This window comes from Labrus bergylta, chromosome 2, assembly GCF_963930695.1.
Source record: "Labrus bergylta chromosome 2, fLabBer1.1, whole genome shotgun sequence".
Lineage (NCBI taxonomy): Eukaryota > Metazoa > Chordata > Actinopteri > Labriformes > Labridae > Labrus > Labrus bergylta.
In genome coordinates, this window is record NC_089196.1 from 20,519,884 (window position 1) to 20,538,390 (window position 18,507).

Consider the following 18,507-nt stretch of genomic DNA (forward strand, 5'->3'; position numbering starts at 1 on the left):
GCTATAAATATGAGTAGTGGCAGCTTCATTATGTCTCGTCTTGTTTTTGTCTCACTGTCAGAATGAAGACACAAATCTGTCAGTCAACAGTAACACTTTAATTATACATACAAGAGCCATAAAATGTTATCCTGGGATGAAAAGATTTAAAACATAAAAGAAGTTTAATATTTACATGAAGAATACGACTAAATACATTGTGCCACTAGGCAAAAAAAAAAAAAAAAAAAAAAAAATACTTGCTCACTGGCAAAGTAGACAACTTGTATTCAAATAACCAACAGCACCTGAATGCAGCATAAGCGTTTCCACAATCTGTGGTATTGAGGTTGGTCCAGTTCATTGAAACAGTAATTCAGTGTAAATACTTTTTTTTTGCATGTTTAACAGGATGAACACTTATCAAATCTCTCCGTTCAAACAAAGTACAGGAGTAGAAAATGACATTCTTTGCATCATGGCTATTCAAAGATTTTCCTTAGTGTCTTCAAATAATATAACTCAAAAGATCATAATGACAATGTGTCACACATTTAACAGTCACCATATACTGGTTCTGAAGTTCATTCCTTGAATCACATAATTACGATCCTTTGCTATCGTAAAATACATAATTAGAAAAGGTTTAATAATCTAAAAGACATTAGAAAGAAAAAAAAAAAATGTAACCGGATTGCTCGGAAATAAAACAGTAGAGTAAATATGCAGAGGACTTTTATTAAAAGATGTTGCTCTCCACACATAAACAACAGTGGACAGCCCTCTTTATTGTCAACAACAAAGAAAGACGTTATATTCCATGTCGCAGCACGTGTCGCTGTAGATCAAAGCTGTTCATGAGGTTTCGTCCACAAAGCTCACATGTAAACCGTTTGTCCTCTGTGGTTACAGGGCAGCCGCCTTCAGCAGCTCCATCTGTGACAGGAAGTGCACCTAAAGTTCAAGACAAAACAAAAGGTTCCCAAACATCATTTAGTGAGTCTGGAAAATGGTTGAGATTGGTGAGAAATGCCTATCAAGGCTAAGAGAAGACCTTCAGACGCTACATTGGGGATACAATGTTTAAAGGAGGTGTTAGCGCGCATCCAACTTTCTCATGAATTAGATGCCCAGGACATTTAACTATCACATTGACAAGAAAACAATCTAACACTCGATTCTTGCTCGGCATCACCAATTTATTAGAAGAAAAAAAAATCAATCACAATGTTTCGGGGTCTCTCTTAACCTTTGTCTCGTGTGAGAACACACAGAGTTGAAAATATTTATGAATTAACTTCTAAAATATATGCAGCAGTCATCCTGAGAAGTGATCGCTTTTTGGAGCTTATTTCCATCACAATCTTTAAAAAAAAAAAAAAAATCAGGCTCACCTTTGGGCACGTGGGGTTTATCTGCATCCTTTATCCCATCATGTTCCACATGTTCCTCATCTGTATCGTCTTCACGGATCATCTTCTCTTTGTCCTGCTCTTGCTTTCGATAATAATTGTGATCTCCAGCCAAGTAGCAGCCTACACGGTCCATTTCTTCTCGGAGATATTCCTTCTTAAGTACGGGCATTTCTCCATATTGATCTCTGAGCTGCTCGCTGTTGTGCTGCTCATGCATTTGCTTTTCATTGCACTTTGTCAATGACACACCTAAGCTCTCCTGGTGGCTTATTCTGAACTGTGCACAGTTGGACACTGAAGGTAGCAGATCATTATTAAACGTAAAACTCTCTTGAGCCCTGGTGGTAGTTTCTGGTCCTTGACTTTTGTTTGCCTCCATATTAAACCGATTGTTTTGGTTGTTGGCGAAGCCGATGGTGCTCTCTGGATACATTATCTCCTGCTCCGTCTTGATCTCTCTCTCCGGATCGACCATCATGTGAATCTTAAGATTCTCGTCAAGTGTGTTGTTTTTTACACTGTCCCCGGTGATACACACATTTTTCTGAAGCCCCTCAATATGGAATTGTGACTTTTTGGCTACATTACCCCACAAGCTCTCATCCTGTTTGTTTTCATGCGTGATCCTCGTACTGCTGTCTCCACAATCTCTCAGTGAGGTGCGGGCTGTGTTCTCCTTTGTCTGCATCTCTTTCTCTGGACCTTTGCAGTTCTTAAATTCCATGCTTTCACCAATATTTTGGTCCACAGTATTTTCCAGGTCTGATAATAAACTCTCAGGTCCTTCTTCATTTCTTTTGGTGCCACCCATATCCTGCTGCTGGTAATCGTCCTCGATCTTAAAGGTCATTATCTCCATCATCTCATTCTCTCCAGGATTTTTAGCTTGCATCTCCTGTTGAACTTCATCATAGTCTGTGCCGATCTCCTCTGTTTTTATCGTCTCCTTGTTGTGTCGCTCCGAGTCATCCAAGAGCTCCTCTTCATCTCCTGGCGTCCTTCTTCCCCTCGCTTCTAGCTGATCCAGGCTGACCTGACCGACAAGCTCATGATTCCTTATGACCTGCAAAAATCAAATCAAAAACAAATTGAAACATTGTACAGGAACCTTTTAAGCCAATTTTGACCCCAAAGAACTTTAAAAAAGGTGCACAGGAACCATGCCAGATACCAGTCTTTTAATCGGAAGAACTAAGAAATTAATTTTGAGGCTTAATGTAGTTCTCGATCATTCCTCTCCCTGCTTTGAAGGCAGCACTCTTCATTTAACGAATATCATTTAGGATCAAATATGTAGTGCAGAAAGCATCTTATTTATACAGACTGTGGCCGAAACATCTTATTTAAAACATTTCTCATATTGTAAACAAATGTGAATAAGTGTTGAGTTATGTTCTTATGGCTTCTGGTGCAAGAAACTCTTTGGAGAAAAGGCGCTATGGTGTCATTCCTTCACTGCCTCTGTTATTTTCTGAAATGCATTTCTACATCAGCTACTGACAATGTGAAACAAAGAATCCGTGTATAGTTCTCTTCACTTTTCAAATTCCAGCAGTAAGTAGATAATGTATCTTTCCCTTAGACACAAAGGGCTTCCAGTGAAGCATAAAGGGGTTTGGCTCCTCACCTGATGTTTATCACTCAGGTGTGCCTCCAAGTCGCTGAGCTGAGCGCAGTCGAAGAAGCACAGTCGACACTTGTAGGGTTTGACGCTATCGTGCTTCATCATGTGCAAATGCAGGTTTTCAGCGTTGCCGCATGTGAAAGTGCAATTGTGACAGCGGAACACCATGCCTCGAAGGTAACGCGACAGCTTCGGGCGTCGCACCTCGATTGGCACCAAACGTTCCTCTGAGAAAGAAAGAAACAAAGAGAATGACGCATCGTGACAGGAAAGGGTCAAAGTGTGGAGGAGCACTTAATCCTACCGAGTGTCTAACCTACCCCGATGCAAGATGATGTGATCAATCATGTGGTTCTTGTTTTTAGTCTGGTAAAGGCAGAAAGGGCAGCAGATGTCTTTCTGATGAGTAGGTTCTGACGGGCATGCTGAGTGACCCCTGTCCATGTGCATTTTCAGGGTTTTCCTAACGGACAGGACAAGGAAGTGACAGCCAAACATGTCAGTGACAGAATTGGAGGAATGTTTCTAGTCACAAATATCCCACAAAGGGTTTGGAACAGATGACTCAGTGAATGCTTCCCCGACATAATCCTGAAAGTACATTTTAAATGTACTTCTCTGACTGAAAGAAAGTTCAGACTCAACTGTTGGCAATTGAAAAAAAATGTGAGCTCCACATCCTTAATACCGTACATGTCCCACTATATCTGCATGGATAACATGCTGTAATATCATACACTTTTATGAACATACAACAGCAGAAATATTTTTGCTCATTTTATTTTGAATGAACAAAAATAAACATGCTGCATTAAAAACTTGACTTCTGAGTGCTAATTATGTTTCCTATATTGTGCGCTTTAGAATTCTTCCTAAAAAAAAACAACAACTCAAGAATCTAATCTAATCAGGAGCGCTGCTGGTGTCCCTCAAAACCATCATGGAAGGGAATACTTCCAAAAAGATAAGTGGAGGAAAACTTAAAAAAAGACCAATAAAACCTTGGTATAAATGATCCAGGTACAGGCACTCAGGATGGTTTGAGAAGTATAAAAGGCCATTCATTCATAGAGCTAGAAACCTTTTTAAAAACACCAACGCATATCGGCTTGTACTTTCCTCGGGGTGCAGTGACTGCCCCTACTCCCTGAAGGAGGTGCAAGCCAATACGCGTTGGTGTATTCTCAATGTTTCTAGCCCTATGAATTAAAGGCCTGTTAAAATGTCCAACCATCCTGACCCGAGTGTCTGTACCTGGATCATTTATACCAATCTTTTTTGGTCTTAAGTTTTTCTCCACTTTTTTTTTTGTTCGAACATCTGAGTTCCCAATTTAGTTTGGGAGAACCTGCTCTGTGTGCTATATCTAACTTTATTTGTACAAAAAAAGCGATATTACAAAATGTTACTTTTGATATTTGTATGTTATATAGAGGACATTGACAGATTAAATAAATGCACCGAATTCAGTGCATTCCTCAGCTTATGAAGAAGTCAAGAAAAATAGTTATACATGTTTTCAAATTCCAACATTCTTTCAAGTATTCAGAAAAATGCTCAAAGCGGTTGTTACCTTGAACAAGTAAAAAATTCACAGTCCTTGCACTTGTGGAGTTTCTTTCCATGGCGATTTGAGTAGTGCCGTCGTATACTGCTCAGGTGTTCGGTGTTGAAGTCGCAGAGCTCACAATAAAGCACGCTGCTGTTAGTTAACCTGGTTACCTTCATGGTCACTTTTGATGAAGCACCAACCTGTGCCATTAAGTTATATTGGTTCAACTGCTGCTGCACATTTGGAGGCTCCGAGTACAGGGATCCTGGTGAAGTAAATAAAAAGTGTGTTTAATGTACATTTCAACAGCTACATGAAATATGATTGACTAAAATGAACAACAGGTTGGACTTGCTTTTATTCATTTCAGGTTTTTCATCATGTGTAGGAATATCGCTCCATTCTTCTGATGGATTGGGCTCCACGTCGCTCTGAGCGCTGCCCTCATCTTGGTCTTCAGCGTCAGTCGGATCCTCAAGAATATCTGGGCATTCAGCACATGCATGGGGTAAATATATATGTGAAAGGAAAGACAGATCACCACTTAAAATATGAAGTAACAAGCTTGGTTTAATCTGACCAGTTTATTATTGGCAGGAAGGAAACTAGCAAATCCTAATAGCTGCCTGCAGATTTGAAGTTTTTCAGTTTTTCTCTAAAAGAAAATGCAGTTTTTATCAAAGAGAAAATGATTTGGACTGAGACTAGTTGTAATATTCAGAAAGATAGAGTACAGCGTGAGTTGTTGATTGAGTTGTGCCGTCACTCTTTCCCATCAAATCCAAGTGATCAGTATCAAAGCTGTGGAGGATGTTTTGACTGATCACTGTCACATAAAAGCTCTATATAAAGATACTCTTTTTTAAATTCAGTTGTCACACAAGAGTTGATCTTTTTAAGGCTGTCTTTCAGATCATACATAGTGCTGCCTTGGTCAAATCTCAGTCCCCTCCAGTCTTCTCAGACCTGACTCATGAAATATTATCTTTGTTAATTTCTCAGCAACATGATACTATTGCTAATTTAACTGTGAGGTATGTTGATTATAATGTAAAAATAACTCACCTTGATGACTTTTCATGAAATGTCTTCTCCACAGGCCCATGACGTTTGTCCGATAAGAACAGAAACTACACACAAAAGGCTTTGTGGTACCAGATTTATAGATGATATATTTGTTAATTCTGTTGAAAGAATGAAAAAAAAAAACATGCAGTCAGATATAACCAGACACTGGGAGTAAAGGACATACAATTAGTGTTGTGCATTTTTAATTTATTCAACCTATTTAAAAAGGCAGTACCGATAATGCTGTAAAAACAAATACTTTGATCAGATTTGTCAGCTTTGTGAAGCTAAAGGAAGACATCTAAAGACCATTTGTAAAGCCCAACTATACAACTATTAGAAACAATTTTTAACATGAGGATATTTGGGACTTTTTTTTAAATGCCTAAAGACTCTGGTGATTTGGACTGGAAAATATGGAAATATTCTTTCATATACGGAAGATATAGAGTGCAAACATGACTTATAATGATCTATATTTTTCCTTACTTGTGCCTTGGGACTGACGCAGGCAGTGTGTGTTTCTTGATGGCTGCAAATGCTGCATGGCTACGCTCGTGTGAGCGCAAACCTTTCACTGACATGAAGGTCCGTCCACACTGTTTGCAGGTAGGGAGGTCGTCTCTTGAATCCTCCTCTGGTTGCTCCTGATCTGTTGGTTTTGTAGGTGACGACAGAGGGCTTGTTGGCAAAGTCATGATCTCCACTGGTGCCCCGTCCCACTCAAGTTCCTCCAAAGTTTCCACTACAGGCAGTTCACCTTGCTGAGAAAGTAGAATCAAAAACAAATTTTAAACTTTTAAGTACAGCAAAGTGATATTAATTGTATTTGTATATAACTGTATATCGGTAGAGTTCACTTACTTCGACAGATCTGTCCTCGGAGATTGTCATTATGACATCTGATGTCTCCATCTTTGCATCCTTTGACTTCATATTCTCCCTTTCTCTGTGGCGGTCCATATGATAGCACATCTTACTAATTCCGTTCAATTGTTTTTTGCAGTGGAGGCATTTGTAAAGCCCAGTGGTCCTCTTTGATCCTCTTGATAAAATAATGAAGTCCAGAATGCGATCTGAATTATGAGCGGTTCTAAAGTGGGCAATAAGCAGCTCAGGGGAGTCAAACATCACATTTGGACACATCTTACATTCGACGGTAGCAGTTTCCTCAGGTCGAGCTTCCAACTGGTCTTCCGTCTTGTGTGTACGCTTGTTATACTTCTGCAGCAGCTTGTGTGTAGTCAATGCATCAATTTTGTGACATTTCCTGTAGTGACTTTGCAGGTATCTTCGAAAGCTGCCTTTATAGGAACAAATGTGGCACTCATACGGCATTTCCTTGTTCTGAACTGATGTTGTGTTTGCTTCACCGATTTCAGGAGCGTCCAGTTGGGGACTGCGGTCAGTTTCTATGATGCTCACAGCTGATGTGTCATTTTTTAAAGAGAAAGCCTCCAATACCGATTGCTGGAAGCTGTAATCCTGTTGTTTTTGTGTTTTTTTTATTGTAAGTACAAGTTTGGAAGACGTTGTCTCAGTCGTACCATGGTCCCTCTCACAATGGGTTTTTAGTTTTTTCATTGATACATGAATTTGTGGACACCGTTTACACCTGTAGCCTCGGACATTAGGGCTTTTTCCCTTTGAAAAGCCAACCATGTCGGTAACAAGGATTTCCTCCACATGAAGATCATCTGCCCTGGCTGTGGAGCCTGGGTGGCTCATTTGGCAGTGAGTGAGAATTCCAAAGTAGCTTGCATTCACATAGGTACAGTATGGACACTTAAACATCCATATTTTGTTTTCCTCTGTCGTTGTTCTTTGTTTATTTGCTTTGACATTGTTTTGTTGATGCTGGGTTAAAGAGCAGTCCGCCATTGCTGGCTTGGGCGTCTTGTCAACCTGCTTGTTTAGCGGTGCAAAGTATTTGACAAGGCTTTCTTTTCCATGTTTGTTAGCATAATGGGTTCCAAGAAGTTTTTTTCTGAAATAGGCATTGGAGCACAAAGCACACTTGTAGGGAGGATCATTAGTCTTTGCTGCAGATGCATTACTGTGGCTAAGAAGAACGTGTCGACCAAGCCCAAGTTTCGTGGTGCACTTGTAAGCACAATGATGACACTTTACCATTAACTGTTTGTTCTTAAAAAATGGGGCTTTCGACATGAATCCCTTATTGCTACGGAGCTTAGCCTTTGTTTGTTTCATAACAGCTGATAGTTTAGGAGGCGGTTTGAGCTTTGTTGGCACGGCTTTTACCACATTTCCATGAGTGAATTTCCTGAAATGCCTCTCCACCTTCTCCAGTGTTGCATAAATTTGTGGGCAGGTTTTGCACATGTACCCACTGACTCTCACACCCGGACCTTTTCTTTTCAAACAGTCCCTTAACTTCTTTAAATCATCTCCATCCACAAGAAAACTACCTGCACTGGATTCAGCGCCAGGATGCTTCATCTGGCAGTGATTGAGAGCTCCATGATAAATGGTGTTCACATAGGGACAATGTGGACATGAGAAAAGATGGAAACTTGTTTGGATTTGCTCTTCTCCGTGATCATTTGAATTTTCAGTTTCAGTTTCAGATTCTCTGTGTTTGAGTCCAATGTGGGTATCAAGGCGGAGCTGGGAATGAAACTTTGCAGGGCAATAATTGATGATCTTTTTGGAAGATTTTGCCACTTTATTAGGTGTACCAGGTGAGTTGTCAAATTCAAGTGGCACTTGGTACTTGTCGAGAGCCACAGGTACGTCACTGGGGTCTTCCACCTGCCTGTTTCCACCAGGCTTCCTGCTGTCGATGACATCCAGGACTGAGCCATCCTCTTTCACAGACCAAGGATGGACTGCCCGGTAGTGTTGTGTGATATTTGACATTGAGTGACTTTTAAAAGAACATGCTTTGCAGGAATACACCCTGTTTTCATTAGGTCTAGATCTTTGAGGTGATAAACTGTCATCAGTGACATCCCCATCTATTAAAATATCAGTTCCCTCAATCTGCTGTTCCTTCCCGTTAGATTGGGCTGATTTTGGGCCTACATGTAACCGAGTACTGACAAACTCAAGGCTTGGTTGTTTTTTGTGTTTTTCCTTGTAATGTTCATAGATTGCTTTAGCTGTTTGGTGAGAAAATACACACATGTCACAGTGATACCCTGCTGGTATAGCTCCTTGTTTATAACACATTCTCAAAACTTCAGTGACTGTGCGGCTTGCCCTGTGAATTTGCTTCAAGTGCCTTCTCAAAAGATACACATGTTGAGTTTTGTACTGGCATACACGGCACTTTAGGGTCCTCTGTATTTGTGAGGCTGTCGTTGATGGTGATTCTGACACTTTGCTACCCTCCTTTGTTTTGATCTTTTTTTCCTCCTTTGCACCAAGGGATTCATGTGTGACCTCTTGGTTTTCAGGTGATTTCTTCATCTTTTCGTGGATCAGAGAAGAATACCGGCGAATTCGTTCATCCTTTACCTTAAATCGAGGATGTCTGGTGGCATAATGACGCAGTACCTCTTTCAAAAAACGGTGTCTATAATTGCAGAAGTGGCAGAAAAACACATCCGTTTCTCCCTCATTTAATACAGGAAGAGGTAGATGAGAAGCAGAGCCATTTTCTTGGGATTTTGACTTTTGGATTTGATCACGGATCAAAGCTGTGTGTTTAATAATACATTCTCTTTTGGTTTTAATGTTTCTATGAGCTTTGTTTTGATGGTTCAGTACTCCTTTTATGGTTGGATTTCCTAAGTTGCACTTTTGACAGTAGAACAAGTTTTCCGGGTGTGCATAAGCATTGGACTCCACCACTGATTTCTTTGTTGAATTCTCCTCCATGTGCTGATGTTCTGTTCCATCACAAACCCCAACTTGCTCACAGACTTCAGAATCAGCGGGGATTGAATTTGGACTTAACTGAATTTGCTTCCTTTTCTGCATTTCAGTACTATATAATGCAATCTCTATAATATCTGTTCTTTCATGTACAGAGTGTTTTGTGTTATGATGTCCAAGAACACTTTTAATATTGGTACTGGAATAGCAGCAACGCTGACAGTAGAACAACTTCTCTGGTGAATTGCCAACTGATAAACTATCCAAATCATAAGACTTTTCTGTGTCTTGTGTGGTAGGTGATACTGTTCCCTTACTTCTGTCCTCTGCAGATTCCACTTTCGTGCTTTTGGGAGACTCCGAATGGGTTTTGGAAGCTTCTTGGGTGCGCATAGGTGTTCTCAAACACAATTTTAACCTTTTCAATGGCAGCTTGTTTTTATGTTTTGTTGTCTCAGAATCTGTGGTGCTCTTTGTGGGTGTAGACTTTTCTATCACTGAGTCCGGAGACTTATCTGAAGTCATCTGCAATTTTGTATGCGATGAGACGGATGCTGACTGCTTGATCGTGTCTATTGTGACAGCTTCATCTGGGTGGCTTCTTTGGTAGTGGACATGCATCACAATTAGTGACTTATGACTAAACTTGCAGTTGTTGCAATGATACAATGTTATGTCCGCTTCAATGGAGTTGGGATGTTGGGGCAAAGGTGTTTTTCTTACTTTGTTGCATGGTACATGGACACTCTCTGCAGAAATGTCTTCTGTTCTTTCAGGGCTTGGTACTTTTTGACATTCAACCAACCGAGATTCATCCTCTTCTTGATATCTACTTGCAGAATATCTGCAGTACATCAAAGAATTATCCACTTCATGTGTTGGGTGCTTTTCCTTGTAGTGTTCTTTTAAGGCCTTCAATGTATCTGTGGTAAATGAACACACAAAACATTTAAAAACCAAACTGTGGCCATGTGATTGCATTGTGAGTGCACGCAAGGCCTCTGGATGATTTTCAATGCAATGTCTTTTGAGTTCAGCGTCATTTGAAAACTCAATCGGACACTCCAGGCAACGGAAGGTCGCACTCTGATCAGTTGGGTCCTTGAGGTAGACAGCATTATATCTTATGTGAGGGTGACTGTTTTGATAATGGGCGGACAAAGGTCTGATGCCAACGGCACAGAAATCACAATTCTTACAGTTATAAACTGTTGAGGTTTCCACATCCATGTCCTCCAGATTCCTTTCCTCTTCACCTTCGCTGAATTCCAGTGACAGTTCTTTGTTGCTTGATGACTGATGTTTACTTGCATTTGCTTTCTCTGGAAGGTTTTTGTCTGATTTTGCTTTTTTAACAGGAGGGCCTCCTGAGCTTCCATGCTTGGGCCTCTTGTCAACATAGTTCAAGACTGTTTTTTTTAACTGTCCCTGAAGCTTTGGCGGTTTCAGGTTAGCACCAGGAAAGGGATCATCTAGCAAGAACCGGGTAGAATCCCTTTCCGTCATATCAATCGTGGGCATTGCAGTGACTTTAAACACACCACTGCTGTTTGGGCTGGAGTTTGAGGGAGACTCTTGCAAAAGGAGGGTTTCTTTTGAGCCATCTAGAGACATTGAGCAATCATCTGATTGAACTGGGGATTCCCGTTTAATTCCAGAAGATGCCACTAAGTACTTGGTGATGGTTTGCAATGGCCTTTTGTATGTTTTCAGGTCCTTTGATGAGTTTGGTGCACATTTGGTTGTTGAGGTGGACTTCACTGGATTAAGTGATGGAATCTCTTCAGCTCCTTCAGCTTCTGCGAGGTTTTTCAGAACAACTTTACATTTCTGGTTTTCAGAAATGACTAGATTTAGATTCTGATTCTCTGGTTTTCTTTGACACCGTCTCTCATGTTCTTTTAAAACATCCAGACTAAAAGCCTTAAAATCACAATGCTGGCATTCAAAATATTCTCCTGAATTGTTGCTTTTGATGTCAGTTTTGATTTGGTCAGTCCCAGCTTGTTTTAAGCTGGCATCTGTGAGAGCAGCATCTACACTGAAGTCATGAACCTTGTGGAGGTGTTCAAAAAGGTAGACCTTGGATTTAAAGACCAGAGAACAGTGACTACACTGTAAAGACTTGAGCTGGGGTTCTTGAGTGGCGGCTTGAAGGTGTGTCAAGGTGCCTGAGGTGGAGATGTGCACTGAATCTAACGGGATAAATAACAATTATAAGAAAATGCTGAATACAAAACTTGATGAGCAAAAACTGAAACAATATTTTACTGAACAGAAAGTGCACTTATAACTACCTTTTTGCATCTTGCATCTCTTTTTTTATTTAGAGTCTCAAATAACGCAGGTGTGTCACACCTGGAAAATTGAAAACATTTTGTCACAAGGTACAAAAGGTAGACTGCAAATGTGGTTACCAGAAACAGTGTCACAATCATGTGCTCAACCAAATAAGCTCGGAAATTATAAAACAATTCAATACTGACAGCAAGACATAAACTGCTCTTCAGCAGAGATTTAATAGTAAAGGTAAGAACTTCGTGACTTCGGTATTTTAACTCCAAGTGAGGCACGTTCAACAGGAAGCGTAAAAACGACTACAGTCCCTTTGCGGACAACACTGGCACGAACTTTTCTAAAATACAATGCAATCTACGAGTAAACGAACAAGATTTAATCAAATAGTCAGTGTACAAACTCGATTGTACTCACGTGTACTGACGAGCACAGGGGACGTCTTTAAAGGCAATGTTTTGAAACACTGATGTTGATAACGTGAAGAGCATTTCACGTTTCCGCCATTTTTCCCGCGAGTACCACTCTCTCCAGCTAGTGCTGTTTTAGCTACACTTTGACTTCCGTCTATAGCCTGTAAACCTTCAAAATAAAGGTGAGATCGCGTAGACGTCTACACGTGTAGTAGTAGTAACCACACTGGTCACAATAAATAAACACGTTGTCATTTCACTGACTGAGAATTGTTTCTATTTCAATAATTCGCAGCTTGTCAGTCAGTCAAAGACACCGAGTCCTATTTAGACTTTTTCTTAACGGAAGTCCCTTTAAAACTTTACTTAAAAAGTAAATGTTGAGTACAACATGTCGATGTGTCAAACGTGATGTGTTTTTCCCCAAACGATTACACAAAGGGCTTGCTGATACAAATAATAATCCAGTAAATAAAGCCTATCTTAAAAAAAAAAAATAGATTTACTGTTATTCTTAAAATAATAACGCTTGGTTTGATTATTTCACCTATGATGCGAATTATACTGCAACAAAACAAAACACGTGCTCTTACTCTGAAATCCGACACCAATTTTGCAGGAAATGCATTGAATCCCCCTCACATCCTTATGATCTGTATAAATAAGCACTTTTTGCGTAACTTTACTAAATTCCACAAATTGTGATATGCCGTGTAATGTTTTATATGATTGAAAGTGGCTCGATGTAGTTATAAAGATAACGTGTTGCATTACCAGATCTATCAGATTAAACTCCTTCTTCTAAAACCCCCCTCTCTCTCTCTCTGCTAATCTGAAGATTGCAAGTGGAAAGCATTGGCAGAACATAACAGATCAGTTACTAAGACACTGAATAAGGTCCTAGTCATTTGGCATCGATGTTTATTCTAGAAGATAATAGAGGCATCCTTTGAAAAAAATTTTTTTATCTTGCAGGTGGATAAAAACTGCAAAAAAAAAGATATCATAAGAGGTTGCTCTAATCCAGTTTGCAAAATATTTGATCATTTAAAAAATTGTAAAAAAAATTAAAATAAAACAAATAATAATAATAGTTATTATATTATATATATTATACACGCAAAATGTGTTTTTCAACACACTACTCTTAAACATTATTTTCACAGTCTTGCACCCATTGGTCATTTTCAGTTCCCACCGCCTCTATCATTGGTTCCGCATACGGTTACACTTTCCTCCGGAGCCATTTATCCGTCGTACTACAACAGGAAAGCACTGCTGTGATCCAAAAAGAAAGGTACACAGTGGCTCGTCTCATTTAGTAACTGTGTTGCATCTACTGTAACCTAAAAGAGTAAGTTCGTCTCACGGAAACATCACATTGTTGATACAGATCATTTGAAACAGATAATGATGGAGAGTCAGAAACAGATTTGATTCTTGTCTTAGTCATGAGGTTGAAGTCATTGACAGTTCATGTAGTTGTTTCTGTCGATGCACAAGCTGACTTACTTTACCAACAGCAGCTATTTTAACCCGAAAGTTTGTAGTAATACTTGATGCTGCAGCTCTCCAGCACAGGAGCGACTCAGTCTTTATGCAGCTGAGTCACATCTATACAAAAGGAATGCCTACAGCAGCAAATCAGTCCTTCTCTGTGACAAAGGCAATGACAAACCATCGTGTGTGTGTGTGTTGTGTTTTTGTGTGTGTTCAAGCTGACTCTTTCAGTGGACAAAAAGGATCATGTCAGTCTGACCTAAAGCATAAACCATGCTACCTGCCCACCTGACCTGCCGGTTAACTCTGAATGCCCTGAGGAGGACTCACCTCGGAGCTGGTCTTCCAAGCTGCTTCATTCACACAGATGGAGGGAGGACGAGAAATGATCTCCACGGTGTTTCCACCCCGACGAGAAGAGTGTTTCCAAAGCAGAGTGCAATCTGCCCGATGCACAGACGATACGACACACAGCAATATGGGAGAAGGTCATTTAGTTTGTCAGCTGCGACGATTGTGAACTCAGCGCCAGCACTTGTTCAACCATACCTTCGACTGATGAGGCTGGACAAACCTATTGGTGCGTATATTCATTTCTAATGCTTATCTTTTTGTGTGCGAGACACTGATGCTGTTTATGAACATGTACCGGTGTTTAGTCTGATCTTCAAAAGGCCACACGTTGATTTTATCGTCGGTTTTCACAGCAGCATTCCAGTTGCATAAAACCAATTGGCGTGAATACAGTTGTCCTACCTAGACATGTCTGGTTTACCTTTTAGTTAAGGTATGTTTCTGTTTCATAGGGACATGGCTGCTGTACCTTCCGTGTACTTGGAGCATCGCTTTGGCTGCGGACCCTGGCTGCCTCCCACATCTGGGAATACTCACCTTGTTTGGCACTGGCGCTCTGCTGATGAGAGGAGCGGGCTGCACCATCAATGACATGTGGGATAAAGACTTTGATCAAAAGGTATCTGAAAACCACACGCGTGGATAACAATAAATGAAATACACATACAGTATGAGATGCTGTTATTGTTTAAGGCTGTTACTTGTACATATCTGCAGGACCATTGCTTGCACACTCACTGTCAATAACAAACAGCTTATGACAGTATCATTCATATTATGGTTTCCGTTCTTCCTGATCGAAAGTGATGATATTTTCTGTGCAGGTCGCCCGGACGGCTACTCGGCCGATTGCCTCAGGGGAGATTTCTCGCATGCAGGCTCTTGTCTTTCTCGGAGGGCAGCTCTCACTGGCTCTTGGAGTGCTCTTGTGTCTGAACTATTACAGGTACCATTTCTTTAAATTGGTATAAAGTTCTGTTTGAACAGAGAGAATGGATGAATGGTGCAATTTAAAGGATAGGTACAATCCTTTTTTTAAAAGTTTGTCTGAAATCACATCCCATAAGCATAGCAAGAAAACACTGTTTGATGTTTATATGGGAAGCGGATTATTATTTAAAAACTGGAAGACAACTTTGAAAATGTGCTCTTCTTCAAACAAACACTCATTTAAAGTCTCTTTTTTTGTATTGATATGGAAGTGAAAGGGATCTGTGTTAATGCACAGACAGAGAATATAACCAATTTGAAAGTTGCTCATATATTGATTGTCACTGTTTCATAATGCTTATCACAGCATAGCTTTAGGTGCTGCTTCACTATCTCTTGTCTTCACCTACCCTCTGATGAAGAGAATCACTTACTGGCCGCAGTTAGTGTTGGGTATGTATGATGTCATCCTGTGACGTTTAACTTGCTGAAGTAATATCTTTTCAAACCAGATGTGCTTCTTTTTTTTTTTTTCATGTCCCTATCACAACCTCTGCTTATAGGTCTCACCTTTAACTGGGGAGCGCTTCTCGGCTGGGCGGCTGTCAAGGGCTCCTGTGATTGGTCGGTGTGCCTCCCTCTGTATTTCTCAGGAGTGATGTGGACGCTGATATATGACACAATATATGCACATCAGGTGAAGTAGGGGTTTCATCGATCTCCACAGATATTATTTTTGTTTCGTATAAAGCACATGAGCATTTGACATAGACAAAAAGTCGGCACCAATAAAAAACACACTCTAATATTTCGTTGGACCGCCTTTAGCTTTGATTACGGCACGCATTCTCTGTGGCATTGTTTCGATAAGCTTCTGCAATGTCGCAAGATTTACTTCCGTCCAGTGTTGCATTAATTTTTCACCAATAAATTGTATCGATGATGGGAGAGTCGGACCACACTGTGCAAAGTCTTCTCCAGCACATCCCAAAGATTCTCAGTGGGGTTAAGGTCTGGACTCTGTGGTGGCCAATCCATGTGTGAAAATGATGTCTCATGCACCCTGAACCACTCTTTCACAATTTGAGCCCGATGAATCCTGGCATTGTCATCTTGGAATATGCCCGCGCCATCAGGGAAGAAAAAAATCCATTGATGGAATAACCTGGTCATTCAGTATATTCAGGTAGTCAGCTGACCTCATTCTTTGGGCACATATTTTTGCTGAACCTGACCAACTGCAGCAACCCCAGATCATAGCACTGCCCCCAAAGGCTTGTACAGTAGGCACTATGCATGATGGGGTGCATCACTTCATCTGCCTCTCTTCTTACCCTGATCACTCTGGAACAGGGTAAATCTTCCTTCCAGTTTTTAATAATGTGTTGGACAGTTCTTCCAGTACCCAATTTTAGTAGTTTCTGTAATCTCCTTCGATGTTTTCTCTGCTTGATGCATGCCAATGATTTGACCCTTCTCAAACAGACTTAACATCTTTTACATGACCACAGGATGGGTCTTTCAACATAGTAGTTTAAGAAATGAGAAGCTACTCATTGCATCAGTTGGGGTTAAATAACTTGTTGCCAGCTGAAAGATAATCGCCCATGCAGTTATTATCCAATGAGAGGCTCTTACCTATTTGCTTAATTAAATCCAGGTGGCAACTTTTTTATTTGGACAGGCAGTGTAGTTAGCTTATATTTTAAAAATAAATTCTTGATTATCTAAGAGACACATGAATTTCCCTCGGGATCAATAAATGATCTATCATCTGTCTATCTATCAGTTTCTAGTCATGTAAACACTGGAGTAAGATTGACAGAGACAAGGGTAAAAGCAGTGAAACTTAAACTTTGTATTTATTGTATTGTATTTAGTTGTATTTATGTTGCTTTAACTTTCAGTCACTTCGGGGCTAATCGTTAGCTTAATGCCACATATTTAAAGAAGGATAATGTTTATTGAATCTGGCCTCGCTTTGTCTTGTTCTTGATACTCAGGATAAGGAAGATGATGTTAAGGTAGGAGTCAAATCTACTGCTCTGAGGTTCCAGGAGCAGACGAAAACTTGGCTCAGTGGTTTTACAGTCGCCATGATGTCAGGACTTGTTGCTGCTGGGGTCAACGCCGAACAGACTCTTCCTTACTATGCTGTATTGTCTGCTGTGGCCATTCACCTTACACATCAGGTAATGAACAAGTAGCATTTTCACTGTCAAAGGTTTAATTATTGCAGTACACAGTTTTATTTCTTTCAAATATGTAACATGTTAAAAAAAACGGAGTGAATTTTTGATAAGTAAATACGATAAATCTTTTGAATAGTGACAGTTCTTCTGAGTTATGATCCTCAGTCTCAATCATGTTTTCAATTCAAATGTGACATCTCTCCTCCTTTCTTATAGATTTACACATTGGACATTAACAAACCAGAAGACTGTTGGAAGAAGTTTGTCTCAAACAGAAACCTTGGACTGTTGCTATTTTTAGGAATAGTTGCTGGCAATTTATGGAAAGAAAGACAAGAGACTTTGCTGCAAGACGAGGAAGCACCCAGATAAGTGAGATGATCAGCATAAATGTCATTTCATATCACTGGAACGTTCTACCAACATTGCACTGTCACAATTTAGATTTTTCTGAGTTTCAAGATTTCATGTGGGAGCAAAAAGGGGGAGTGTAAAATTCATGATTTTAACTCACAAAGAACAGTATTTAATACATGTCTTTTAACAATTTACATCATCTACTGTTGTTGGATATTATATAAATTAATGTGAAAAATAAAATACATTTTATGTGTTATTTAAACTAATAGTCCACTTTGATTCATTGTCATCCAGGCAGAGCTCGAGTATCTGCAAACATACAAAAAGTAACAGTAGGTTTTTATGAGAACAAATTGGTACTTATTGGCTACAACTCAAAGCTGAATTGAGCAATTTTCAACACTAGGGAGCCGAAAGAAGCCATCAGCTATTTAATAGATATTAACTGTTGTTTAACTTTGATCATTGTCCACAAACTGAGAAATATATGCATCCAATGCAGAAACCTCCCCAAATTTGATATACTGATGGTAGTAACCTCTGAAGCCCAGTTCATGTATATGCTTCCATATGCTTCCATACCGTGAATAATGCAACAATTCAAGAGAAACTTAGATTAAGTAAATAATTTATTTTCCTATCAGGAAAATGTAGTGCCTTTTTGGTGCATTGGTGATTCAGTTGGCATCAGGACAGTGGAATAAATCAAAATATCACATCTTAAAACATGGCATTGATATCATTTTTAAGTATATGTTCAATCTTGCTCAAGCACACAGGAATTAAATATATTATCTTTCCCAAAATTGATATATTTTGGGTTTTGGTGTTTTTTTTAAGACTTTATTGGTATGTAATGTTCCAGCAAAACATGAATATTTGTTGACCATTATGCAGACAGCTTAATGCAGGTCTGTCTGTACTATATATACTTAGGTGTTCCCATTACACAGCCAGTGGTAATAAATAGAAGTGATAACAACAC

At 39.8% G+C, this 18,507-nt stretch overlaps 2 protein-coding genes across 3 annotated transcripts; one reads left to right on the top strand and one right to left on the bottom strand.

The window, feature by feature from the left end:
* Positions 1-77: 77 nt before the first annotated feature.
* LOC109991656 (zinc finger protein 462-like) lies at positions 78-12,292 on the bottom strand. The gene is made up of 11 exons (XM_020644000.3): positions 12,191-12,292; positions 11,776-11,836; positions 6,503-11,673; positions 6,128-6,402; positions 5,636-5,754; positions 4,926-5,054; positions 4,592-4,835; positions 3,339-3,481; positions 3,022-3,245; positions 1,374-2,457; positions 78-933 (listed from the first exon to the last, which is right to left on the bottom strand). Exons 2-11 carry the CDS (start codon positions 11,783-11,785, stop codon positions 791-793), a joined length of 7,542 nt encoding a protein of 2,513 aa, XP_020499656.3. The 5' UTR covers positions 11,786-11,836; positions 12,191-12,292; the 3' UTR covers positions 78-790.
* A 1,119-nt stretch (positions 12,293-13,411) lies between these two features.
* coq2 (coenzyme Q2 4-hydroxybenzoate polyprenyltransferase) lies at positions 13,412-17,784 on the top strand. Of its 2 annotated transcripts, none has more exons than XM_020643945.3 (8): positions 13,412-13,483; positions 13,905-14,266; positions 14,493-14,659; positions 14,865-14,986; positions 15,338-15,423; positions 15,534-15,667; positions 16,974-17,162; positions 17,379-17,784. In XM_020643945.3, exons 2-8 carry the CDS (start codon positions 13,960-13,962, stop codon positions 17,532-17,534), a joined length of 1,161 nt encoding a protein of 386 aa, XP_020499601.2. In that variant the 5' UTR covers positions 13,412-13,483; positions 13,905-13,959; the 3' UTR covers positions 17,535-17,784. The 2 variants fall into 2 exon arrangements, with proteins under 2 accessions (XP_020499601.2, XP_020499600.2); XM_020643944.3 differs by having other exon boundaries at positions 13,421-13,540.
* The last annotated feature ends 723 nt before the right edge of the window (positions 17,785-18,507 follow it).

Coding starts and splice junctions, on each gene's coding strand:
- LOC109991656 (XM_020644000.3), bottom strand. Junction 6,403..6,502: donor CCGAGGACAGATCTGTCGAA/GTAAGTGAACTC, acceptor CTACTTTCTCAG/CAAGGTGAACTGCCTGTAGT. Junction 5,055..5,635: donor TTTCATGAAAAGTCATCAAG/GTGAGTTATTTT, acceptor CTGAATGCCCAG/ATATTCTTGAGGATCCGACT.
- coq2 (XM_020643945.3), top strand. CDS start 13,960: ATGCTACCTGCCCACCTGACCTGCCGGTTAACTCTGAATGCCCTGAGG. Junction 14,987..15,337: donor TTGTGTCTGAACTATTACAG/GTACCATTTCTT, acceptor TGCTTATCACAG/CATAGCTTTAGGTGCTGCTT. Junction 15,668..16,973: donor ACACAATATATGCACATCAG/GTGAAGTAGGGG, acceptor CTTGATACTCAG/GATAAGGAAGATGATGTTAA.